The following is a 27,961-nucleotide window of genomic DNA, read 5'->3' on the forward strand; positions in this document are numbered from 1 at the left end:
AGCTGCGGCCACACAAGAAAAAAACAATCTCACACTGCGCCAAGGTTATTGGTAAGCCGGTCCGCATCAGTAATATGATGTCATATTAGCTGCGGCCATGTCAGAGCGGGATGCCTCGGGGAGGTGATGCACAGTATATACCCCACGCTCAATTCCTTTCAAACAATGCGAGAATTAGCATTAAGTTGGCCATGTGTCACTTTCAATAACGCGTCAATAGATATTCCCTCCGACCCTAAAATAGATACATAAAAATAATAAGCAAGGCCTCACAGTAACGGCATTGGTTTTGAAATGATGTAAAAAAAATAGAAATCAGCAAATAGAAATTGCAATGATAAGATTTTCACGGATAGTGACAACATCGCAAACACACAAAGGGAGCATTGTTGATGAATGAAGAGGCAGAATGATTGCTTTTTGCTCAATGAGCTCACCTTTGCCCTCGTAGGCAAAAGTCCAACATTTTAGTAGACTGGACACATTTCCCTTATTGTGCAGTATTCTGAAGTTTTTCATATCAGATCATTTTAATCATTTTTGTGTTTTGAATTACATGGAATAACAATTTTTTTCCTCAAAAAACAAAACTAAAGGAAAAATATCTTATAAAAAATACTTAACTCATTCAGTGCCATTACTTTTTCAGATGCATTGTGACAGACTGCCACAACATAAAAATATGTTATTTTTGGTTGTTTTATTTAAAAACATGTTATAAAGAGTTTGGCGCTTAATCAGTAAGTATGAAGCCTCTGGGAATTATTTTGGTATGAAAAATCACCACCATAAGGCACAAATAGTGTTGATCTGGTCTTTGTCAACACACTTATTGCCTAGTTTTGCTTCCTGTCTCCAACGTATAACTCAGAAAGGCACTGTGTAGGCGGCCTGTATGCGGAGTACACGCAGTGTGGTGAGTTAAGTAAAAATGTAAGCACAGTTAACGTTTCAAAGCTTTATTCTGTCCCCCCCAAAAAATTACAAAACTTTTCTTTATCGTCGGGATAGAGAGGGGAGATGTTTTGTACATGCACAAACACAGACACTCACACATATATATATATATATATATATATATATATATATATATATATATATATATATATATATATATATATATATATATATATATATATATATATATATAATAGAAACTTATAATTTCAAATGAAAGATGAGGATTGTTAAGCTTCATTTTATATTTCCTAAGCCTATATAGCAACAGAACTCAATTTTCTATAAGCCTTCAAAAATGAGTCAACATGGGAAAAATTGTCTTGCCCCAGCACTACCCGTTTGAGAAAAACTTCTTGCGTTAAATGGGTAAAATGGCAAAATTATCCATGAAATCAATGATAAAATATTTGTAAAGATTATTTTATTTCATATATTATTGAGTTTTGTTTTGCACACACCACTGGAAGCAGTGCCCCTACGACCCAGGCGGTTAAAAGATTCATGAACTGAACCGTGTATCCATCCATCCATCCATCCATCCATTATCTGTACCGCTTATCCTCAGTAGGGTCGCGGGGGTGCTGGAGCCCATCCCAGCCATCTCCGGGCAGTGGGCAGGGGACACCCTGAACTGGTTGCCAGCCAGTCGCAGGGCACACAGGGACAGACAATTCATTCATACCTAGGGACAATTTGGATTGGTCAATTAACCTGACATGCATGTTCTTGGAATGTGGGAGGAAACCGGAGTGCCCAGAGGAAACCCACGCAATCACGGAGAGAACCTGCAACTCCGCACAGGAAGGTTGGTAGCTGGATTTGAACCCATGACCTCAGAACTGTGCCGCACACGCGCTAGCCACTGCGCCGCCGTGCTGCTGAACCGAGTAGTTATTTGTAATTTCTTTTTTTCAAGGCAGTACCTGGCTTAGTATTGCATCCTTGCCTTTTCCATAAACAGACGTTGGTCTGATGACCACTGCCATGTTTCAAAAGGACGTCCTATGGAGTGTATGTCATTATAACCCGCAGCTTGTGAAAAAAAAACAGTTGAATTGAGTGCCATACATATAAAAAGAGTTGCCTCTGTAGTAGTGATGAAAGACACAAACTGTGAGCTGATCATTGTGCTTGTTTGGTTATGATAACCCTGTGGCAGGTTAGCATGACATACAGGGGTCACAAAAAATGCTGCAGTACTTGTACTTGAAGGCGGTACACTCACGTGTACACTGAGGGGGCCACTCTGTAGTCAACCTGTCATCAAATTCGTTGAGATCCGAAGATGAGTCCCACTCATGATCTCCATTTAGTTCAATATACGATAATGTTGAGTAGGGGTGTAAGAAAACCTATATGAACTAAAAGAAAAACGATCCTATCAATTTCCTTTAAATATAACGAGGTACATATAACATCAAGAAATCAATTCATAATCAATCAAATGTTTTTTTTTCTATGCTACAGTTTATATATTACCTTACTGCTTTGCCAAACAAATGTGGAATACGATGTCGGTTTATTTATTTGTTAATCTGACTGTGTCTCACCAGGGATCCGCGTCACTGTTTCACACATTAAAATCTCAAATAATTTGTCAAATCATGAGTACCATCCATTCCAACTTTAACAAATCCTCTTTTATAGATTTGTACTCACATTTTAAGCCTTTTTCTACTTTGAGATAAAATGTAATGTATCAAATGAATACTGAGCTTGAGATACAGTACTGTACATAAGATACATGAGTGATACATTTCATCAGTTGCGGGCCGTGCATTTTACACCCAAACCTTCAGAAGTGCTGTGTCTGAATCAATCCAACCCTCTATAACTATTTTATAGCTATAAAACTTTACTGAAAATACAGCTGTGACACATATAAAAAAAGCAAAATGTATCCCTTTTCTCCACTTATTCGTTGACAGGTGGTACTGTAAATCTGTGTCTCTCATAATAGAAAAGAAAGGAGCTCCATACAGTTTCCCTTGTTTTTGGATGCAGGGCTTTCATCGTGTCAATGAAATGAAAGTTCCTGCTTGATCTGGTTGTGACAGGCCTGGTAGCTTTGGAGTTGTCCGACCTCTTGAAAAGTCTATCGTGAAAATGGCTTTGACAGTATTTCTGCAAATAATCATTTTTTCTCCTCTTTCAGCCATTGTGGGTTGACAAATCAGCTATTAAATCAGCAAAATGTACTTTATTGTGCTGCTTGCTACAGATATGGTTTGCTAGCTCTGGCTAGTATAATGAATCATCAGCCAATTATTCTTCATTGCCTTCTTCAAGTTGAAGCCGATCATAGTTTGTGAAAATACTGACTTTATCCTGTGCCTGCTAGAAGGCCCAGGTTTCGCCCACTTTAAATCTAATTGGATAAAGACACACCTTTGTCAATATTTATTTTAAACTACAGGGGCTGCAAAATTGATTGGCAAGGCCTCCATATTTGTATCCAAGAAATAGCTGAAATGAAATTGGTTAATGCTTAAATGTAAAAGCACACATCTGGAATCAGTGCAACCAGAGGGAAAGCAAGGACTGGAGCCTTCGCACTGAATACGCTGGTCAACTATTGATCCTAAGAGCCAAGAAGAGATCCGCAGGTTCAAGAGCATTCTCCATCTGGGCCCCGGTGCTGTGGAATCCTTTACCCTCTGAGATTCGCAACCTCAGTGGAAATATTTAAATCTAAGCTTAAAACAGACTTATACTCTATAGCATATGAATATCCTATATCTTACGTTGATAATATGTGTATTATTTGCCCTCATGTAGGTTTTAGAAGAGGGGATGTTGTCATAATAGTCTGTAACTTGCAATAGTCTTTGATCTGTGAAGCCCTTTGAGACTCTCTGATTAAGGGCTATACAAATAAACATGACTTGAGTATTTATGGCGGAATTGATTACACGATTTAGACATTTTTCAGGCCAGCAGAGAAGGCCTTGCAGACCCTGACAGCCTAGCTCTGCATTTCCTATATACATTAATTGGGGCAGGCCAACTCCTCTCCTCCACTGCGACGCAGATATTGCTTTTGTTCCACGAGACTCGGACACAGCTGCCGCCGCGTCCCCCACGGGCCGCGTCCTCTTTGCACATACTGCTCCCACTTGTTGACACACGGGTCATTGGCTGCACCTCCAAACAGCAAGACCTAAAGCAAGGTGGCAGGCGCACAAACAGAAACAAAAAGTTGGGAGCAGCTCATCAGGCTGCACAAGCAGGCTGACATTTGGCTCCTCGTTATACAGCCAATGTCCTTGCGGGACAGCCTGTCTTGTTGGCCGGGAGTTTTCATCCTGCAGTCACATAATTAGGCAAGTGCTGAACATGCTGCCAAGGAAGGATGAGGTTAAGGAGTGGAAGTTCGTCGACCTGTTTTTCTTCTCTTTTTTTAACCTCGAGACAGAGAACAGAGGTTTAATTATAGCTTCCCAACCTCTGCTTGTCTCTGATGAAAAATTTCCTCCGATTAAACCAAATGGCCCTTATTGATCATAGGGGCAAATGACTCATGTATAATTAGACTCAAGTAATTGCCTATTGATGGCATAAATGTTCACTTATTGAGTAAAAAATATGATGTTAATGTGATGATAATCGTGAGATCATTTTGATTTGATTTTGACAGTGAGGTATATACCTTGAAGGCCAAGCAACCAACCAATCAACCAATTAATACATCAATATCTAAATTGCAATGACAGTATGCCCTCGTTTACACACTGTATCTGTTGTTTATATTTTTTTACTTTAACTTTGATTGCAACAAAAAAAAAAGTAGATTTTTTTTGTAGAAATTCCAAACAATAATCAAATTGTTTTTCTTATTTTGCTGAAAAAAATTCAAACAATTTGTTGGTTGGTTGGTTGGTTGGTTGGTTGGTCGGTCGGTCGGTTGGTTGGTTGGTTGATTGGTCGGTCGGTTGGTTGGTTGGTCGCTTGGGGGGATCCCTTAACCATTAGGGTGGTACGGGCACTATTTCCTGTAGTGTGTCTGGGGCAAGTGCAGCCTGGTGGCACCCATCCCTCAACCCAATGATTAATTATCAACTGTAGCTAAAATAATAGTTTAAAAAACTTATCAAATAAGAAAACTAATATCTAAAATGAGTAAAATGATTTGCCTTCCCTCATAATTGATAATTTTGTTGATGTGGATATTCGTGGTGGAGGAGTTTGTGTGGCCTAATGATCCTAGAAGATGTTGTTGGGGGCTTTAACCCCTGGTAGGGTCACCCATGGCAAACAAGTTCTGGGTGAGGGGTCGGACAAAATGCAGATAGGAAGACCCCTTATGAAGAGAAAAAATGTTGGTCAGAAATTTCCCTCGCCTGGACGTGGGTTACCTGGGCCTCCTTCTGTAGCCTGGCCCGGAGGTGAGATATGCTGGCAAGCGCATAGTGGCCGGGCCTAAGCTCACGAGGTCCAGCTGGGCACACCCCAAAGGGACGACGTGGGTTTCTCTTCCCATGGGCTCACCACCTGTGGGATGGGCAAAAGGAGTCGGGTGCCTAAAGAGAGCTGGTTAGCAGCAAAGGGAGGGGTCTTTGGCTTGCCAATCCCCGGCTACAGAAACTGGCTTTTGGGACATGAAATGTGACCTCTCTGGCATGGGAGGATCCTGAGTTGGTGTGTGACGTTGAGAAGTTCCGACTCGATTTAGTCGGACTCACCTCCACACACAGCTTGGGCTCTGGTACCATTCATCTGGAGAGGGGTTGAACTCTCTTCCACTCCGGAGTTGCCCGTGGTGAGAGGCGTAGAGCCGGTGTGGGCATATTAGTTGCTCCACAGCTCAGCTCCTGTACGTTGGGGTTCACCCTGGTAGACGAGAGGGTAGCCTCCCTTCGCCTTTGGTTCCTGGCTGTTGTTTGTGTTTATGCACCAAATAGCAGTCCAGAGTATCCACCCTTCTTGGAGTCCTTGGAGGGTGTGCTTGAGAGCACACCTCCTGGGGCCTCCCTCGTACTGCTGGAAGACTTCAACGCTCACGTGGGCAATGACAGTGAGACCTGGAGGGGCGTGATTGGGAAGAACAGCCCCCTGACCTAAACCCAAGTGATGTATGGTTATTGGACTTTTGTACTCGTAATGTTTTTTTCCATAACAAACACCATGTTTAGACATAAGGGTGACCATATGTGCACTTGGTACCATTACATCCTAGGCTGTAGTTCGATGATCGACTTTGTTGTCGTTTCTTCGGACCTGCAGCCGCATGTTCTGGACACTCGGGTTAAGAGAGGGCCGAACTGTCAACTGATCACCACCTGGTGGTGTGTTGGCTCAGATGGTGGGGGAGATGCGGGTTCAACCCGGTAGACCCAAGCGTGTTGTGAGGGTCTGTTGGGAACGGCTAGCAGAATCTCCTGTAAGAAGAAGTTTCAATTTACACTTCCGGCAGAACTTTGCCCATGTCCCGAGGGAGGCAGGGGACTGTTCTGTGCCTCCATCATTGGAACGGCTGATCAGATCTGTGGCCGTAAGGTAGTCGGTGCCTTCCGCGGTGGCAACTATCAGACCCGTTGGTGGTCACCGGCAGTGAGGGATGCCGTCAAGCTGAAGAAAGAGTTTTATCGGACCTTCCTGTCCTGTGGGTCTCTGGAAGCAGCTGGCAGATATCGGCTGGCCAAGCGGAATGCGGCTTCGGCGGTTGCTGAGGCAAAAACTCAGGCACGGGAAGAGTTGCCATCAACACCATGTACAGTGACAATGGGGGGCTGCTGACCTCGACCCGGGACGCTGTGAATCGGTGGGCAGAGTACTTCAAAGACCTCCTCAATCCCACCGACACATCTTCCTCTGGGGAAGCAGAGCCGGAGGACTCTGAGTTGGGCTCTCGTGTCTCTGAGGTTGAGGTCACTGAGGTGGTCAAAAATCTCCTCTGTGGTAGGGCCCCAGGGGTCCATTAGATCCGCCCGGAGTTCATTAAGGCTCTGGATATTGTGGGCGTGTCATGGTTGACACGCCTCTGCAACATCGCATGGACATCAGGACAGTACCTCTCGACTAACAGACTGGGGTGGTGGTTCCCCTGTTTAAGAAGGGGGGCCGGAGAGTGTGTTCCTACTACTGGGGATTCACACTTCTCAGCCTCCCTGGTAAGGTCTATTCAGGGTTACTGGAGTGGAGGGTCAAATTTCGGATTCAGGAGGAACAGTGTGATTTTCGTCCCGGCCGTGCAACACTGGACCAGCTCTATACCCTCTGCAGGGTCCTCGAGGGTGCATGGGAGTTTGCCTATCTGGTCTACATGTGTTTTATGGACTTTGAGAAGGTATTTGACTGTGTTCCTAAGGAGGCCCTGTGGGGGCTGTTTCGTGAGTATGGGGCTGTGCGGGCCCTGGTTGCCCAGTGCCATAGTCTGGTCCGCAATGCCGGCAGTATGTCGGATTCGTAGGTTGGATTCGTTTCCGATGAGAGTTGGATTCCGCCAGGGCTTTGTCACCGATTCTGTTCATAACTTTATGGACAGAATTTCTAGGCAGAGCTTTGGTGGGGAAGGAGTCTGGGCCTCTGCATTGCATCACTGCTTTTTGCAGTTGATGTGGTGCTGTCAGCTTCCTCAGGCCGTGATCTTCAGCTCTTACTGGAGCGATTCGTAGCCAACTGTAAAGCAAGAAAAGGGTGGCATGCTCCCTCCCGTTTGGGGGATGAGATCTTGCCCCAAGTGGAGGAGTTCAAGTATCTTGGGGTCTTGCTCACGAGTGAAAGTAGGATGGAACGAGAAATCAACAGACAGGTCGGTGCAGCATCATTCGGACCCTGTACTGGTCCGTCGTGGTGAAGAGGGAGCTAAGCCGAAAGGCAAATTTTGCAATCTACCGGTCGGTCTACGTTCCTACAGTTCCTGCAGTCCCCGCGACCCGACCCCAGATAAGCGGAAGACAATGGATGGATAGATGGATAGACATTTTTATTTTATTTGAATGAGTTGAAATACTAGCTGTTCCTCCATGATCTGCTACATTACCGAGGTGGGGGAGTTTATGTGTCCCAATGATCCCAGGAGCTATGTTGTCACCTCTAAGCCCCTGGTAGGGTCACCCATGACAAACAGGTTCTAGGTGCTTTTTATTTTGTTCTCAATCAATCTGCAAAGGAGTTTGGGGTTGAAATCATGGCTCACAGTCATCTTTTGGGGGTAATCGAATATGCCAAAATTAAACAGTAGAATCTTACAGTTGCAGTTGAAGAAGACACATTTAAAATGCGTCCTTCACTCAAGTTTGATAATGATTCATATACATTTTTAGTATGTCATAAATACACAATGACATCAGTTTGATGACATCACGATTTGTAGATTTAATTAGGACAATCTCTTTTAAGAAGTAAGCGCAAAAGGATGCTTTTACAGCATTATTGCATCGTAGTTACTCAGCAAAGAAGAAGTAATAGCGCAATTCAGAGTTTTTAAGATAACTACATTTCCCTCTCATGTTTATCATATTAAAAAAATAGTCAGGCACAAGAGATAATACTACCTATTAGAGATGGCATAATGGAAAGACAGTTTGGTGCAATGATTGCTCCTTTGTTTAATTTAACCAAAAATGAAAAGTTGAATATTTCTGCACTTTGGTTACAATTCAATTAAGGCATTGGTTTTCTCCGCATGTTTTTATTTACTGTATATTGCTTTTTAGGTTGGTCAGTAAGGGGTGGAGATAAGCAGTTATTAAAAGTTTGAAGTTTTATTAGAGAATATACACAAACAAAAAGGCCGAGATGGTTCACCATAATTCTTATATAAAAAGGCCAACTCATTATTCAATTGTAAATCTGTTACACAGTTAAACAAAGATCAAAGTGATCCTATAATTGAATGGAGCACTATCTAAAACTTATTTTATCTCATCTCATCTTATCTCATTAGCTGCACCGCTTATCCTCAGTAGGGTCGCGGGAGTGCTGGAGCCCATCCCAGCAATCATCAGGCAATGGGCAGGGGACACCCTGAACTGGTTGCCAGCCAATCACAGGCCACACACGGACAGACAACTTGCTCGCTCATTCACAACTAGGGACAACTCAGTAGCCTAGATGGTAAGGCGCCCGCTTTGAGACTGGGAGGTCGCTGGTTCGCGCCTCGGCCGAGTCATACCAAAGACTTATAACTTTGATAAAATGGCGGCGCCCTCTGTTGGCTGCGGCTGCATCGGCTCGCTACAACGGGTCAGGTGTATCGACATTTCGTTCTGTGTACATTGTTACACAGTATGACAATACAAAGGAAATTATTATTATTATTATTATTAATTTGGACCAGCCAATCCACCTGAAATGCATGTCTTTGGAATGTGGTAGGAAATCTGAAAATAATCTTTTTAAATCTATGCAATCAGGATTCAGGGCTAACCACTGTACTGAGACAGGCCTGGTTAAGGTAACCAATGATTTTCTACTGGCAATGGATTCCAGGGCTTCATCACTGTTGCTGCTACTGGACCTTATTCACTTGACCAGCAGGAAAAATGAATTGGTCTCTCAGGAAGCGTCATTTTATGCTTAAAATCCTACCTCTCAGATAGGACAGATTGTGTTAAATATGGTGAAATGACATCTGACACATGTGGTGTACTTGGCCTCCTTCTTTTCAGCATTCACATGCTTCCGTTAGGTGATATAATTCGCAAGTATGATATCAGTTTCCATTGCCACGCAGATGACACTCAACTATATCTTTCGATGGAAGAATCTGCCACACTAAACTGTGGAAATTTGGAGGCCTCCCTCACTGAGATAAAAAGATAGATGTCACTCAACTTTTTGTGCCTCAACCCTGAAAAGACCGAAATGTTAATTATTGGACTTGTTCTCAAATACTGCTCTGAATATTGACAAATACAAAATCACCCAAGTGACCCAGTCAAAAATCTAGGTGTCACATTTGATCCCAATCTGTAATTCCAAACACACGATAAGAATATCACTTCATTTCAGGAATACTTTTTTTTCAATTCAGTTGCAAGAGATGCATTGATTTTTACCAATAAAACATATTTTCAGCTAGTGATTTTATTATTTGGTCCTCTTAGGAAAATTTTCACCGACTATACCGGGGGTAAAGTTAGTGTTGTCGCAGCAGAGCGTGCGCCAAATGATCAATTTACTGCACTCAGTATTTTCCCAGACTTCTCTCCAACCCAAGTACTAACCAGACCCGACCCTCTTTAGGTTCCCTAGATCGGGCTTTCTCAGGGCGACACTATTTAGCTAGCACAATGCACAATTTGCTTAGTCAGTTAAAGACATAAGTGCCTTCTATAATACATATCAAAATACCAACAAAAAAAATCTCACTTTTCATGGGTATAAAATTACATTTATTGAATTAAAGAATTAATTAATCATTTAACTCCTAACCAATCTTTGTTATCTCAACCCATGAAACACACAGAAATATTCCCCCAAAATTGCATACCTTAAACTACAGATTAAATACATCAACGGTGTATTCTCTGGTTAGGTTTTATAATCTAGTGTGAAGTATGATGATTAAAGTAAATACATATACTAATACATTATTATGAATAATAATAATAATAATAATAATAATAATAATAATAACATTAATAATAATAATGTGCATACATACTGTAGTGATAGTTTTTTTTTATATTGTAAGCAATGTTCCCTCTAATTTTCCACGGGTCTGAGCGTTCACACAAAGTCAGTGAGCAACGCTTGAAACAACAGTAAGCAACAGCAACTCCAAGTGTGGTAATCCATTATCAAACATGTCCAAAACTTAACATCACGTTACATTTTGCTGAGTTTCCGGCAATGCAAAAAAAAAAAAAAATCACTTTTAAATGAATTGCAAAGATTGTACGGCCTACAAACGTCATTTGTTTTTACAACAATTCCTTCACAAGATTTCCATTTCTTTTTTTTTCCTGGTATCTTTTGTCGCATAATACTAACATTTTTGGGGGCTTAATTAGTCGGTTGCTCGATACAGAACTGTATTTAATTAAACTTTTTAGTGGAAGTACAATGTTGGCAACAAGATTGACTTGGTATAATTTGAAATTATTTGAATGCAACACAAACCTTTTCCTCTTTTTCTCTGTTTTTTCTATTTTTTTTAAGTTCATTTAAAACAAATCCCATTGTGTATATTTTTTCGTAGCTGTTATTTTTTTTCTTTTTGTTCTCTATTTACTTTTTTTCCTTTGTTTCTTTCTTTTCTTTTTTTCTGGCTTTTTTTTCTGAATTTTTCCCTTTTTTTTCTTCCTTTTGTTTCTTTTTTCCTCAGCTTTTCACTACTTTTTCATTTTGGTATTTTTTTTTTCTTTTTTGTTCTATTTACTTCCTTCTCTTAAGTCATTTTGTGCACAATTTTACATAATATTTGGTCGTGTAGGGATTAAAGAAGCAAAAACAATCTGAAGAGCCGTTTGGGACCCGAAAGAGCCGGTTCTTTTTAGTGAGCCGAGCCAAAGAAGCTGGTTCTCGGAAAACTCTACTGACTTTACTCAACTTCGTTCTACTTCGACCTTGACATCAAAATACTGCATTTAGAACACAAAGTCGGGGGAACCTGTGTATTTTTACCTTCATGCACTGTAACTCTGACTTAATTCGCTTTTTAATTAGCAATTTTGAGCCCTCATTTTGTGAACTGGCTAGATTTTCTTGTGCCCGCAAAATCTGTGGGTAGTGCGCAATTGTGCACACACACAGCTTAGAGGGAACATTGATTGTAAGTACTGCCTGATTTTGCTAAAAGAGTACTATCTTTCATTTTTGCATAGCATTGGCAATCTCTTTCACAAAAAGGCTCCCCTAAAACTCCATGACATTTGATGAGTTTCATGATTACAGATTAGTTTCACCTGTGCCCGCTCATTTGGCGCCAGTCGCTGCAGGCTTCCTGATTGGTTCCCCGTCCTACTTAAGCTCAGTCCTTTCACTTGCCTGTTGTCAGACCGTCAGCGAACCTCTGTTTCTACAAGGCAGGCACTTTGACTCTGACTCCGGTCGGTCCGCTTTTTGTACCTGTTTTCCAGCCGTCCGTTCCTGATTTCCCAGTTTGTCTCCGGCTACGACCTGTTTTGTGACCACGACCACATTTTGCTCTCCTGTCCTTGCCTACGTCCCGTTTTTGATCCCGACCACGTTTTCCCCTCGTGTCCCGGCTATCGACCTGTTTTTTCCGTCTTCGACACCACGATCTCACGCTCCGGAAGATCCACTTCCACATTCGGAACACGTTCCGGTTCTGTGAGCTTCCCGCATCCAGCGAGCACCGGATCGCTGTTGCTGCCTTTCCTCTCTATCTCAATAAACTCCTGGTTAACGTTACGCATCTGGGTCCTAATTCCGTTCTGGTCGTGATAATGAGGACTCAAGGTATGGATATGTGAGAAATAAACCACAGCCCTCCCAGCACAACTGGCAAAAACAAACCTAACTACCGTAAATTCCGGACTATAAGTCGCTACTTTTTCTCCCAAACTTTCAACCCTTCGGCTAATGGCCGCCAGTGGCGCTCGAGTACAAAAGGTAAGATTTAGACCGGTGGAATATATGCGCCGAGGAAGACTGCAACTTCTTGGCTTGTGCATAAATTAAATTACCGTAAACATACCCTCATTATGCAAAATGCAAAAAGAAAGGCACATCAAAAAATCCACCATCACCAACGGGTTCCGAAAAGCTGGTCTGCTGCGTGATGGAGAGGAGGGCACAGAATCAGGAGTGGATGAGACTTCCAGCGACAGTGACAGCGCGAGGGAGGCTACGGGAGCGTGGGACGACGTCTATATGACAAAGTTTCTTTCCGACACTGAGGAAGACGACTTTGATGGCTTCAGTTTTAAGGAGGAAGATGAAGACGGTTGCGGTATGTTTTTTTAACAGACCTGTTTACTGTGTTGCGAGCGTGTTGCTAGCGTGTTGCTACCATTAACTGCCCTGTCACGGGCACCGTTTGGGATGAAAGTTATATTATTATTATTAAAGCTTTGAAAACTCTCTCGGTGTACCGTCTTTCTTTGTAAATATGTGTAACCATGTATAATATTTATTTGCAACTGTATATTTTTGTAATGTATTTATTTGAGACTCTTATTCTAAAATGTTTTGCACGGGTGAATGAAAAAGAAGGGGCGGAACAAACGCAGGGTGACGGGAAACGGGGACCGGTAAAGGTGAGGAACAGACAGGCCTGTTTGTGGACGCGGCGGACAATGGTGGATATATATCTTTCCCACCCCTACTGTTGGAAATATACACTTTTTTGCTTGGATTACTTTTAACCGGACCCGGACTCTGCAGGTTTGCATCAAAACTTAAGTACCGGTATCATTATCCGTTCTTTTTGCCAGCTGTGATTTTTGGACTGTGTACTTTAATGAAGGACATTCAGTTTCAATCGCGGGACGTAAAATCGGGTTTGGGTTGATTTTGTGTTTGTGTTACATTTTTTAATGTGGGCGCATGCGGCTTATACACAGCTGCGGCTTGTGTAAGTACAAAATCGGTTTCCCTCTTAAAATGTAGTGGGTGCGGCTTATAATCAGGAGCGCCTTATAGTCCGGAATTTACGGTACGTGAAACAATACATACAAAATACCTTAAATATTGTGTTTGAGCGTGCGTTGCCTAAATTCATCCAACATTCAACATTTCCTTCTTCTGCCTTGTAATTGACAAAAAGAATTAAGCTCCTGATCTCAATCCTTTACTAAAAAACTGCTGAAATCCAAAAGATTGCAAGACCACCATGTCCATGAGAGTACAAGTTATTTGAGTTCTTTACAAAATCATAGTTGATTAAGACCATTTTCCAAGCATCCATGGTGCAAATGCATACTTGACTAATATAATTGTATTTCACACAATAATAATTCAGTTAACAGAATTTTGGAGTTTGACATTTTACCATTCGGCAGGGTCACATTCTCAGAACTTTCATTTTTAATGAAGCGTGGTGAACTCCCACCTGGTCAACTCAGGTGAGCACCAATTTATATTTGAGGGTGAATGCCCTCGCACCATCAGCCCATTGATTTCCACTTTACCCAGGAGAAATAACAAGAAAACTGCAAACTCCAGCAATAAGTATACTCTGCTGACTTTGCTGATACTTTGAAATTTCATATTCCAAGTTTCTGAACTGAGCGCCTGTATCATGGAATGAACGGAAATGGGAAAAGCTGGTGAGCTGGCTTGAGACAAAAAAATCTGAAAGCAATTGATTTGATCCATACAAATTGCAAGAGCTTGAAGGAAAAGTCAAAGTCAAGGTTGCATTTCTTTCATCTTTTTTTGTGTGTTCTTTTGCTATATTTATCTTCCCTTTTTGTGCCAGTCCAGCTTGGATCATCTACTGTGCTTGTTGTTGGGTGAAAGCAAACAGCCCTAAGGTTATGCAATGGCCAGTGATTACAGGGCAGACAAGGCTGCAGAAAGTTACACTGCCCTCATGTCACAGCAGCAATCATTCAGTAAACAGACTTTTTTAAGGGAATGTGTCTCTACAGCCATTGATTCTGTGGTATGTATTTGTGCCATGCCAACTTAAATGTTTCAATGAGGCTATATGACCTATCCTGCTTTAAACTGTTCAGAATTGACAGGTCTAGCGAAATATATATAAGTGGAACTGGTGTTTTTAAAACTATCTTGAGATTGTGCTGCGCTATATAAAGCCTAATAGACTATATACTTTGCGCCGATTCCCCTCTGATATAAAAAAGTACTCAGAACATGAACAGTTACACCATGGAAAAGCTGTATTTATCAGGCTTGTGTTGCAATGTTGTTGCTTGAGAAAGTCAAAAATAAATAGAGTTGGAATCTATTTTGGATTTGTTTGACCAATTTGTTGCAGGAGAACATTCAAGCATTTGCAAGCATCTCACACCTCATCCGACACTGCCAATGTTTCCACTCCTGTTAGCTGCAAGTTGCAAACACACCGGACGTGTGCTGTATCATACAGTGACAAACTAATTAACTGCCTTTGTTTGATGCCATCTTTAAAGGGACAATGTGTATTATTTAGAGCCTTCCAGAGGTAAAAAAAAAAACCTTAATACATTTTAAAAAAATACAATTGATTTGAATAAGAAGAAAAGATACATAAACTATCTATAAACATGCATGCTTTTTAATACTCAAAAGTCCAGAAATTGGCATTTATTTTACATAGAATGAGCCTCACCTAAATGGAACTGACAAATTGTCAAACATCTTGCTACTACAGGTACCCAAAAACCTGAAACAAGGCTGGGGAAAAAGAAAGAGACACTTTGAGTCTCTTTAGGTTGTGTGGTACTTTTTGGCATTCATTTTCACTAACCTTTTTCGAAGCTGTAAACTACTATTTGTTCCTGATTGGCACAAAGTGCTACCAGTTTGATTATATAAAATGACAACATATCTTGTTATTTCTATGTTATTACCAGGTTATAATTTTTGGAAGATGGGTTAAAATAGGCTTCGTCAACCACCAGTTATGGATTACATTTCCTGGAAAATAACAAAGACTCATCACTATCCACAGAAGCTGTCCGCATGCTACTCAGGTGTTCTTAGGGGGCACAGGCACCACATTGGAGACCCTGCAATCAATAAAGGGACATTTAGTGGTCAAATGTTATGCATTTTCCTTTGAATGATCAAATACATATGAATTAAGTGTTGTGATTTGTGTTGTGTGGAGGAGTTGTAAAAGGTTGAGTCAAGACCAAAAATGCTGCAGTGAAAACATTCAGGCTTGGTAAACCATGCAAACTGCACATAGAAAGGTTGATTGAAACAGTCGGCACCCAGGCCTTTAAAATGTGTAATGGACGTGCTAACCAGACACCTAGGTTATTAAACACATAACAAAAATCAACAAACATAATTTATACAAAATGAGTTTGAACAATTTTCATCGACACTTTTAACAGCAATTAAGCACATTCACAATTTCATTATATCATTTTCTAACAATATGAGGTTTGAACAATTTTTGTCGACACTTTTAACAGCAATTAAACACATTCACAATTTTATTATATCATATTCTAACAAAATGAGGTTTTATCGACATTTTTAACAGCATTTATACAAAATAAGCTTTTAAAATCGTGAGGTGAGTCTCAATAATGATAGTTTCCAGAAAAGTGGTGGGACTTGCTGGCTGAACTTCTTAAACGTTAGTCATTCTTTATGTTGTCATCAGTGGTTTTAAGCCAGTGCAATTTGTACATTACTTTATCCGCCTTTGATGACATCATCCTGGAGTTGCGGTTACATTGATGTTATTATGCTGACGCTTAAGAATGGTACCCTTTATTTTATATAATTAGTGCACACTTTTTTTGTTTTTCACTAAATTTTGGAAACTGATGAAACTATTCCCACTAAAAAGTTAGTGTGCCCTTCGGAACAAGCACCATGGAACAACATGGATGATAAGAGGCTCCAACTTTTAGAGCCTCTGTCCTCTGACAGCCACTCAGGTAAGTTGCTACACCTTGCAAGGTTGTCATGTAAACCAATGTTTTAATCAATTAGAAATGAATGCTGTAAGGCCATGCTAAATTTGATAGCAAACTAACAACAATATTAATTCCTTGATAATTAATTGATTTCATTGCGTTAGTTCCGTGCGTTTGTTGTGCGTCGATGCCTTAATTCTTGTAGGGAATGATCAAGTGCATGCTAACAAAGAAAAACATGAATGTTTTATAAAAGTGGGGCCCATGTTATCTATCGCGGTAACATTTACTGAGTAAAAATCTCACAATTTTAGTAGCATTTCTTCTAAATAAGTCCAGTCATATTGAAGAAAATACAGTATATCTGCATATAAATAACATAGGGCTTTAGTTGATTAATTTTGCCAACAAATACCTCTCCGTGATCTCAATGCCTGTGAATCTTATGGATCAGGGTCCCCGACCACTTCTATTCCAAGTACTGGTTTAATGTCTAACAATATTTTCAAGGCCTGGCCTTTGGCCAGCATTAAAATGGTGGTTAGTGCACAGCCTCTCTGTGCAGAAGGTTCAGGGTTTCTTTCGGGCACTCTGGTTTCCTTCCACGTTCCAAAACATGCATGTTGGTTCAAATTGTCTCTAGGTGTGAATGAGCGAGTGAATGGTTGTCTGTCTATGTGTGCCCTGTGACTGGCTGGCAACCAGTTCAGGGTGTCCCCTGCCCTTTTCCTGCAAAATAATCAAAGATACAGACTCGCCCAAAGTGTGTTAGTGTTGTTCATGTGCACTACTTGTCGTGTCGTCAATGTAGTTCTTTGAGGTATCCTTGAAATACAACAATCTATCATTCCTCCATTGCTAAACGTTTTTCTATGGCCATTAATTTGTTTCCCCTGGCTGAGCTTTATTTTCCTCAGATCTGGATCTTCCCTCTCAATGTGACATTTGCCGGCAGGCCAAGGCAGTCACCTGTGTGAACCACACCGACTTTAATGCAACTGGAACACCTCAATGGCTTTGGCTATAGTGATGTTCTAAAAATAAGTAATAAATAATCATTAGGGTTTTTTATACACATGTCTTCATTATAAAAAAATCGATGACTACTTACAGTTAGGGGTGGCCGATAGGGTATTGAAAAAGAACATAATTATTTTTCAAAACAAATTGCTCATGCGAATTTATCACAATTCTTTTATTTTTCTTTTCTATTGACAAATGTGATTTTTCTAACCATGCTGAACTAAAAGTAAAAAGACCTTGTAAAAAACTGCCTCCTGTAAACAAATTTTCAAATTTGTAAGTTTACGAATAACCTCGAAATTTAATGTAAGCCCACTATTACAGCTGGCTTTACTTTAGCACACACTGCCTCCAATTTACCAATATGCTAAATATTTTATACCGTGTCAGCAATGGTTGTATTATTATTATTGTGATTTTACATTATTTCTGCCTTATATGCATTCAGTTAAGTATTTTCATAATATTCTGTGCATCAATCATCAATAGATAGTAAGGACACATTGTCTCTACATAGTTTTAATAGTCATGTTTTTCACAAAACACAAAAGTTTCAGTTACCCGATTTCTCTGATCTTTTCAAGAGCCATTTAGCAATCCTTATTCTTGTATATAGAATTCAGGATGCCCGTAACCGGCTGAAGCTTTGCTAGACGTGTGCACTTCACAGAGCAATTAAAAATTATTAAGATACCTAATTTGCGCTACTATTAGGGAGGAGGTGGTATTGCTAAACTTAATTGTTGTAGAGGAAAAATGATGGAATGGATGTAAAAGTGTAATGTGGAAGGTAGACAAAATTAAAAGCACAACTGAACCCAAATCAAAGTAAAGAAAGGTATTACAGATGGAAACTCAACAGAATAGAATCTGATTAAATAAATACGTACGTACATAAATTAATAGATGATGTAATGTTGTTGTAGTCTCATTACTTGTCTTATTGATCTACCTACCAACTACTTACAGTATCTCTCAATTATAGAAAGCAAAGGAATCAGCTCCTTTTTGGAAGACTTGGCTTCGTGGACACCAAAAATTAAGGCCTGCAGTCATGGCACCTCACCCACAAATAGGTGTTGTGACATGATCCCAAAACCTAGAAAACCTCAAAAAGTTGATTCTTTGGCTGTAAACAATACCAAATGTAGTGTTGAAAATGAATTAAAGATCCTCACCAAAAAACTGAGCTGGCACTGCCTTCACAAGACAGCAAGAGGGTTAATGAGAAACTTGAACACAGGTATTCTTTCAAGCAAGCAGAGACTCAAACAACATATTGAACCTGGGAGAGTTGCATCATCTAAAGGAACCACAACAAAGTCCAACAAAAGATTAGCGACATTTTCAGACAAGCCTGACAGGTGTAAGAAAGCAAAACAAAAAAGGACAATGTTTAATGTTGAACCAGAGCACAGTAAAAGAAAGCGGAGTTGGAAACCTCCTGGGGGATGCTTGAAGACTGGTCAAAGGACTAGGCGAAAGTGTACCATAGAAACTAGGATACGAACAAAGCAGAGAGGAAAACCATCCCAAGGGTCAGTCAAGGCCGTTCCAACAAAAGGCAGCAGGACAAAGTCCAGCAATTTTGCAGAGTCTCCAACGAAGTACCTGAAGGGTAAAAATAATCAAGACTTTTTAAAGTCTGTACTCTCTAAAGGGAACAGGAGAAAGTTTAGGTTAAGACCAGAGAGTCTTACACAAAGGCAGAAGGCTAAATATCCCGAGGCTTCAAAGAAGGCTGTGCAACCGGCAAGGACAAGGAGAGAATCAAACACAGAGCTCAGCCCCTTTGGGAAAAAGCCAAGTAAACTAAGTGAAGGACAAGTGGATACCACATCACCTAAAGCCACCAAAAGAACATGTAATACAAAACAACAGACTTCTAAGGAAAAAACTGAGTCTAGTAATTTGTCAAAAAAAGACATACTGATAGGAAGAAAATCAAACAAAACAATGTCAAAGCCAAACTCACTGCAACAGAGCCTCTCAGAAAGGGAGCATGAAATATTCAACAAGCTTTCATTGGTCTTTTTTGGGGAACCCAACAAAGAGGACAGGGAACAGATGATATTGATGGAGAGGAGCAGTAATACTCCATTGTGGTGCATAGGTTTAGTAACCTCTCAGCATGCTGCAAACAATCGAGGTAAAATGTCAAATTCTAATTTCATAAATTATCAAAGGGGAAATGTTTTTATAAATTAAGTAATTTCACTTTAAACTATTGGCATGAAATAGTCATATCTTACTGTGAACGCAGTGGGGATGCGTCTTATCGAATACAAGTTATTTTTATGCACACGTGAGAAACTGGCCTTTATAGATGCCCAAATACGCTTAACAAAAAAATATGGCTGTATATGCCTCATTTAAAAGTCTAGTTAAATTGAATGCTACGCTATTCCAGAAAGCTGAACTGGAAACCAAGATCTTGGTTAATAAATTATATCAGTCCTTGTGTCTCTGTAGCCTTGTTTGCACAGAAATATCAGCAGGTTAATAAGCTTGGTGAAGGAGGCTTTGGATCTGTCTATGCCGGGTACAGGAAAAGTGATTGTTTTCCAGTAAGTAGTCAAGGCCTTTTCTTCCCAACTATTGTGATTGCAGTTATAATAAAACACCAATGGCTTTCTTCAATAGGTGGCGATTAAGTACATTCCAAAAGGGGTTAAGAGTATTCCATTGGTGAGTGGTGTTCATGAGACTCTTTGGGAGAGTGACATTTTTTTTTTGTTAACGATAGAAAAATGAAGAGAAATTAATTCATGATGAACATTGCCTTGGCATAAAATTGTTTTCATTTTAAACCGATAGAACGTCAACGGACTAAGAAAGGACATCCCCATTGAAGCATTGCTAATGCTGCAAGCGTCGATCAAAAAGAACTCAGACGGGACATCCGCAGTCGTGTCACTGTTGAACAAATATGATCTGGAGCACGAGATTGTCCTTGTCATGGAGAGGCCAGTCCCATCTGTGGACCTGTTCACTTACATTACAAGATATAGGATTGGTGCCCTGCCGGAGTGTGAGGCCAAGGTACAAATTATACACAGAGCACACTGTAATGAAGCCACATTTCCATTGAAACTTATTCAAACGTTTTCCAATTTTCGGTAGTATCGAAAAGTACCTGTACACATCAGTTGTGACAAGCAAAGACTGGATTTGTTTGATCTAGATGATTTAAAGGATGGTACTGACATCTAAACAAGGGTAGTCATCATCCTTGAGGCTGTTAATGGAAAAAATATTGCATGCCAGTTAAATACCTGTACACTTAATCCAACTAAACCAAAGTATTTATCTAAAATATGTACACTTGATGAGGGTCACTCTTAATCATTTAATATGAAAAAAATTGCTAGATTTGCTTTGCACTACTTCATATCTGTATCCATTTCCCAGAACATCATGAAGCAGCTAGTCGTCGCAGCTATCAACATGCACGCTGTGGATGTGTTCCATCGAGATTTAAAACAAGAAAACATTCTTTTGGAGGCCACTTCCGGTATCCCCCGAGTGCGAATCATTGATTTTGGATGTAGCTGCTTTGCGAGCAACGAGCCATACCGGGACTACGACGGTAGATCTCAACATATAGTCATTCAATTTTACTTAGTATAACCAAGAGTGTCTTATCTATGTAGGTACCTTATGTTATGCTCCTCCAGAGTATGTGCTAAGGAAAACATACAGTGCCGGCCCAACCACTGTGTGGCATCTGGGTGCACTTCTTTTTGAGTTGATGGCTGGAACTAAACGTTTTGATACAGTCATGTTTCTGTCCCAGATGCTAAGATTGAATCGGGTTTTATCAGAAGGTATACACTATTTACAGCATATTGTTTATTCTATCTTCTGAAAGCAATCACATCTCTTGATTATCTTTGTTTTTTCAGAATGCGAAGATTTCTTGTGGAATTGCTTGAATCTGGATCCGGAGAAGCGGGCCACGTTGGAACAAATGAGGCAGCATCCTTGGCTCACATGATACTACACAATATTGGATAACAGCCTTTCCTAGTTCATAGGTACTCAAAATCTTGTTTTTTTTTTTAAAAGATAAGGCGCCACATGTTAAAGACATTGAAAAAGAAACAATTGGTAAATGGCAGGAAGTTAAGAAAAAAAGATGTTAATCAGTGTGTAACTATTGGGGGATTAATGGAAGAGTTAAGCAAAAAGTTCCTCTGTTGGCTTACACCTGAATGACCTGGGACCGAGTAGCAACCAATTCTGTTTTTGCTCCAATGCTTTAACAAGTTTGGTTATCACTGAAGCAAAACTAGAAGTGTGTAAAATAATATATACTGCCAGAGAGAAAAGTCACAAATTTCTTTTACTGACTTCAGGGAAACGTGCATGTTTCCTTTTTTGCAGAAATGCAATTAATGTAGAGCTCCAGTAATGATGTACTACAGAACTTGCACCTTGAGTTGCTTTTTTGCTGTTTTTTTTTTTTTTTGCTAATGTGCACGCAAATATGTTTTCTACAAAATCAACGGTAGCTCCATTTGTTTTAATCTTTACTTCCAAGCCAGATTTCATACTGTTATAAGTACTTCAGCCAGCAGTGAAACCCAGAAAAGTCATCACTCATTCTGACTCATTATTTTGACATGATTTATGGACTATTCATTGACTGCATATTTGATGTTTTATGACTAATATAGAGCAAACACATTTCATGCACAACAGAGTGGATTAATGCAGAGGATCTCAAATGTAGGATTAGATGCCAAGGTGGGATTGCCTTCCGCCAGAGCTCTGCCCACAGTGGGAGATGCCGCAAACTGTTGGGGATGAATGTTACCCCTGAAGGTGGATATTTATGCCTGAGTTCCAGGCCTCCTTCCCCGTAGCTGGCATGCGAACTTAGTAAATGCTCCTACTTCCAGCCCTGCGGGAGGAAGTGTGATAGACTGAGCAATTAGTCAGCCAATATAAAATGATGTTCATCTAGGGAAGTGATCATTATCAAATGAAGGGGAAGGAGAGTAATGAGTCAGAGTCTAGGCTGACATGAGCAGAAATTTTCAGATGCAAACCCTTCACATTAATGTAATTTCACCATTACCTGGAAATACGGTTCACTTACAGTGGCTTGAGAAAGTATTTGGCCCCCTTCAACTTTGTGACGTTTTGCCACATTTCAGACTTCAAACAAAAAGATATAAAACTGTAATTTCTTGTGAAGCATCAACAATAAGTGGGACACAATCATATATTCTAATAGAATAGAATAAAATTTAGCTTTGTTGTCATTCTTTGTAACCATGCACACAGAATGAAATGTCGATACACCTGACCCGTACAGTTAGACTGTAGCGAGCCAATGTAGCCGCAGCCAAACAGGGCGCTGCCATTTTAGACCCAACTGCTGTGTTGGGAGTCATTGGGTGACCAAACCCCCCAATTCCAACCCTAAATGCCGAGCGCCAAACAGGGAGGCAATGAGTACCAATGTTGTAAGTCTTAGGTATGACTCGGCCGAGGCTTCAACCAGCGACCTCCCAGTCTCGGAGCGGGCGCCATACCATCTAGGCTACCGAGCTGGTCTGAAAATTTGGTAGAGGAGATACTGCAATACCGGGTCGATGCGTGGAGTGGACGGAGCAAGCCCTATTCCATCTCCCCGTTTCAAAAATCAATTTAATGTATGGACGTATCAGATATTAAACTGATAAGAACAGATACTACACTTGATGTTAGCCCAAAAAGTCATGAAGTGGAACACACTTTAATGGATATTTTAAACTTTTTTAACAAATAAAAAATGAAAAAGTGGGTGTGCAAAATTATTCAGCCCCTTTACTTTTAGTAAAGCAAAGTCTGTCCAGTCCAATATATATATATATATATATATATATATATATATATATATATATATATATATATATATATATATATATATATATATATATATATATATATATATATATATATATATATATATATATGTATATATATATATATATATATATATATATATTTATATAGTACAGGAAATTGATTGATTCAGGACTTTGTCCGATGGAGCGACGCAAACCACCTGCACCTAAACACCACCAAGACCAGAGAGATGGTGGTGGACTTCAGGAGAACCAGAACTCACCCGGTTCCTGTAACCATCAAGGGAGAATGTGTAGAATTTGTCCAGACCTACAAATACCTGGGTGTGCAGCTGGACAACAAACTGGACTGGACTGCCAACACAGAAGCTCTATGTAGGAAAGGGCAAAGCCGACTTTACTTCCTCAGAAGGCTGGCATCCTTCAACATCTGCAAAAAGCTCCTGAAAATATTCTATGAGACAGTAGTGGCAAGCGCCCTCTTCTATGCGGCAGCGTGTTGGGGAGGCAGCGTCAAGAAGAAGGATGCCTCTCGTCTCAATAAACTGGCTAGGAAAGCGAGCTCTGTTGTGGGCAGAGCTGGACAGCCTAACAACAGTAGCTGAGAGACGAGCACTGAAAAAGCTGAGGTCAATCATGGACAATCCATCGCATCCACTACACAGCATTATCTCCAGACAGAAGAGCAGTTTCAGCGACAGACTGCTGTCACTGTCTTGTACTACGGACAGACTGAAGAGATCTTTTCTTCCTCATGCCATGAGGCTCTTTAACTCCACCCGGCAGAGTAAAGGCCCACATTAAACCACACCACCTACATGGGATATTACCGAATCCTACTGCAATATGTATTCTGTGTAGCACTATTTAGTTATTCTATATAACACGCTACAGTGGGCATTTGCACGTCACACTGGGTATTTGTATATTGTATTCTTTTGGCTTTATTATTGTACTGTTCTCAGCTCAGGGATGCTGCTGGAAATGTGAATTTCCCTTCGGGGATGAATAAAGTATCTATCTATCTATCTACTGTGTAGCAACAACATGCTGCTAAAAATTTCCTGATATTTTGGCTTTTGGCTTTTTAGCTAGGAGCTGCTAATGAGTAATGATCCTGTCTGTTTGGTACCTTCTGCTCAGGCAATTAGTAGAATAAGGTGAAACTGAATGTGGGTATCTGAGAATGATTGAGGGTCGTCCAGGGGCCTGGGATTCCGAGAGTCAGAAAGCTGAAGTTGTGTGTTTTTAGCTCAGTAGAACCATTACAGTTGGTGTCCTCCTGAATGTCACTGGTGCACCACCACTCACCTCGGAGATAATGAGAGTATTAATATGTACATAGCCAGTCAGGTTAATGTTCGCCTGGCAATACCAATTTCACAGTGCTGTCTCACTCAAACCGGCATCGGCAGTAGTTTCTCTCTGTCGGATGGAAAAGAAAGAATATAGTTGTGAATTATTGAGCAGTTATATGAGTGACAGGCTGGCTGATGAAAGTGAAAGAGATGGAAATAGAAGAGAAATAAAAAAGAAAAATTGCTATGGTGACGTTGACTGATGCTGATGGTAACTTTAGGCAAGGAGCTGACGCTGAAGAGCGCTGACACAGAGTACACCGTGCACGGGGCTTTGGCAGCGGAGTGAATTGCTAAAATTGCTCGTTTGTGTTGTTTTTTGTCCCCTCAGGATACAACAAAGCTATTTGCGATGAGTTGAAATTAACTTGCTCTCAATGACCTTCAGTCTGCTCCCACAATATCGATTTGATTGTTGTTGTTTTCCATTCAGCCCTACTAACCGCGTCCCGGCTGGAACGAGCGCTTCCGTCAATCTGGTGAATACCGCACAGTGCGGATAAAGCCGATTCCATCCGAAATCCATCAGCTACCAAGCATCGGGGAACATGTTTCGGATTTGCCGTGGCAAATGTCGGACGGATAAAAGAGATTTCATCTGAAGGGATGTCTGACAGGCGATCAGCCAAAATGATGAGATGCGGAACGAGGAGGGATTTCTCACTGTGTTTTGCAACTTTCTCAGTAGCTCTTTTAGAGAATGGACACAATTGTTAAGTCACACTGTTTTTTTTAAATCCACGAAGGTGTGGTACTCCATTGTTGATATAGGTACTGATCATTTTTGTGAGTACTTTTTAATCATATGAGTATTGTTTACGTTTTTGCCTACGATTCGACAGCTGCTTAGTGCAAGTTGGTTGTTACAACTACACAACAGCTTAGAGGTTTCCTAATAAAAAGGATTGAGAGCATTTTGTTCAAAACACCTGCCAAAATACAAGAAAACCGAAATTTTAATATGAAGAAAATACATTGCAACCAAACCTTTTTTTGACTGTTTTGAATTGAATTAGGTTGTTTTTATTGCCATTGATATCATAGGTTATGGAACATTGTATGCAAAAAGATAAAACATGGAACTCCAGGGTAAATATCTAATAAAGACTTGAGATAAAAAAATGATAATAGACTATCAGGATAAAAGGCAGAAAAAAAGATTTTCAATGAAGTGTGTTTCCATAGTGCAGTGGTCAGCAAATTTGCCTATCATTCGAAGGTTCCCCAGTTCGAGACTGGGTGGAAACATATGACTTTGTGCAAGAAGGCTGTACTTGACCAATACACAACAAATGGTGCCCCAATGACCCGGGTGGTTAGGGGATCCAATAGACCAACAAAGTGCTTAAAGACTGGCCCAAGTTATAATCATAAAGTGTAATGTTTGAGAATAGAGCTTAAGAGAAAAAGCTTGCATTGTATCAGTAGTGCTACGAAAAGAGGAGCAATAACATTGAGCAGCAACAAAACTCCCCAAAAATAATGTATATATTTTTGCAGTTTTGTGCAATAACATTAAGCGGAAACAAAACAAAAACAAGTTAAGTCACAAAATATGTTTTCACAGCTTTGCATGCTTGTTTAAGATGGTGATGGCTCTGGGGGAGGAGTTGTCTCTGAGCCTGTGTGTCCTTATTTTTAGGGACCTGCAGCGCCTTCCAGAGGCCAACAGATATAAGAGGTGGTGGCCGGGGTATTCATAATGTTGATGGCAATGTCCTATAGACTGGCCAGAGAGCAGCCGATAATCTTCAAGTCTGTATTTATTCCTCTGTGTATTTTTCCTTTCAGCTGGAAATTTAGGGTTATACAAAATAAAGAGGACTTGACTTTTATGTGGTTAAAATGTGGTAATACTGCATGAAAAAGACACTACAGGGTTAGCTGAATTTCGTTTTTAATTTACATTGGTTGATAAACAATTTGGACTGCATGCTAGCTGGATAGCATTTTGTTCCTGCTCACTAGCAACAACTCAACATGAATACGCTAGAGCTGGTTTTGCAATTCAGCAATGTTAACAATGTGTATCCCACCCCTTTACATTTTTCACATTTGATGAGAAGAATATTGCCCTCAAAAGTTGAATTTGTTGTTTTGTTAGCAGGCTTCTGTATGCATATTATCATTTTTTTCTTATTCTATTTTGTCTCCTTTACTTATTTTTTGCATTAATACTGTACTTATGAACATCATTAACAAAGATAAAGTACCCAAAATAAGAAAAACTATATTCAAAATGGACAAATCGTTATGCCAATAAGGTAAGATGTATTTATGTTTTAATAATTTTTAGATAATGACTCAAATTATTGCTACTCTGTAACAAAATAATAAATTCATTATGGGTTATGGATTTATATATCCATGATGCAAATTTGTGATTCAAAATTCCAATACTCATATATGCAATTGACATAATTGATCCCTTTCGTATATAAGGAAATAACATGGCTCATGGTTTCCTTAAATTTTTCTGCAAATGTTTTTTAGAATAAATAGTTTCGCCAACTGATTTATTTTTTCCTTTATTTTTTTCTTCTTTCAAAAAAAAAAAAAAAGACCGGAAATGCTGCCACTCTTTTTCTAATCAGTAGAGAAAAGCCGGTCGGATTTCAAAAAACAAATTCCTGGTGAGGATATTAAGGAATCCAAGTCATGGAATCAGACTCATTCGTTGGGTCAGTATTCTGTAACATTTTCGGTACCATGGACCAGTTTAATGTCTGAGTATAATACAGTGGCTCAGCCCAATACAAAAACATTTGTGAGTTAATATGTTTTAATATGAAGGTAAAATCAGAATTTTTTTTTAAATAAAAATTGCAACCTCAAGGAAAAAATATTTGCAAACAAATTTCCCCTGTTTGTTCTGTGCCTTGTATACTCTTACAGTAAGGTTTGGAAAGATCTTGCTTCGTTGTTGCCTTTATAGATGCAGATTTGAATCTGGATTTAAAGCCTCAGAGAGGACCCATAAACTTTCATTATCCTGTCACAACACAATTCATTGTTCATGGCTGCAATCCAATTAAATCGTCGCTTTGGTTACTAACTTTTCCATTTGACACTCATTTGCATATCTGAGAAGTAACTTTATCTAATTGTTTATGAAGTTCAGATATATTTTAGTATATGAAACCTGAAAAGCATATCTGGTCTTTGAAAAGTGAACTGTGATATGCTTTGAGGAGGCTTCAAAGACGGTCAACAGAGGTTTTTCAGTTTGAGCAAATTATCGAAAACTGTGACCGCAAATGCAGCTTTTGTAATGAATCAAAGGGAAATCAAAAGGATGCCTTTGTGA

The 27,961-nt window shown here is 40.0% G+C and overlaps 1 protein-coding gene and 1 pseudogene across 4 annotated transcripts in view; one reads left to right on the top strand and one right to left on the bottom strand.

Annotated features, from left to right (window-relative positions):
* LOC148374658 (serine/threonine-protein kinase pim-3-like) overlaps window positions 1-27,620 on the top strand; it is a 49,575-nt gene extending 21,955 nt beyond the window's left edge. The window contains exons 1-9 of one of the 4 annotated variants that reach the window (XM_088339145.1): window positions 16,216-16,436; window positions 18,424-19,587; window positions 19,911-20,005; window positions 20,082-20,126; window positions 20,256-20,480; window positions 20,850-21,027; window positions 21,092-21,265; window positions 21,344-21,475; window positions 25,088-27,620. In XM_088339145.1, the coding sequence (XP_088195271.1) occupies window positions 16,382-16,436; window positions 18,424-19,587; window positions 19,911-20,005; window positions 20,082-20,126; window positions 20,256-20,480; window positions 20,850-21,027; window positions 21,092-21,265; window positions 21,344-21,435 (2,028 nt within the window). In that variant the 5' untranslated portion in view covers window positions 16,216-16,381 and the 3' untranslated portion in view covers window positions 21,436-21,475; window positions 25,088-27,620. Of the gene's footprint in view, window positions 1-16,215; window positions 16,437-18,423; window positions 19,588-19,910; window positions 20,006-20,081; window positions 20,127-20,255; window positions 20,481-20,849; window positions 21,028-21,091; window positions 21,266-21,343; window positions 21,476-25,087 lie in introns of those variants that run through there. The other 3 variants (XM_088339147.1, XM_088339162.1, XM_088339154.1) reach the window with 3 other exon arrangements.
* On the bottom strand, window positions 23,001-23,177 carry LOC148374659 (U2 spliceosomal RNA; annotated as a pseudogene).
* Window positions 27,621-27,961: the final 341 nt, after the last annotated feature.

Source organism: Urocampus carinirostris, chromosome 1 (genome assembly GCF_059441175.1).
Source record: "Urocampus carinirostris isolate Australia breed hairy pipefish chromosome 1, RoL_Ucar_1.0, whole genome shotgun sequence".
Classification (NCBI taxonomy): Eukaryota; Metazoa; Chordata; class Actinopteri; order Syngnathiformes; family Syngnathidae; genus Urocampus; species Urocampus carinirostris.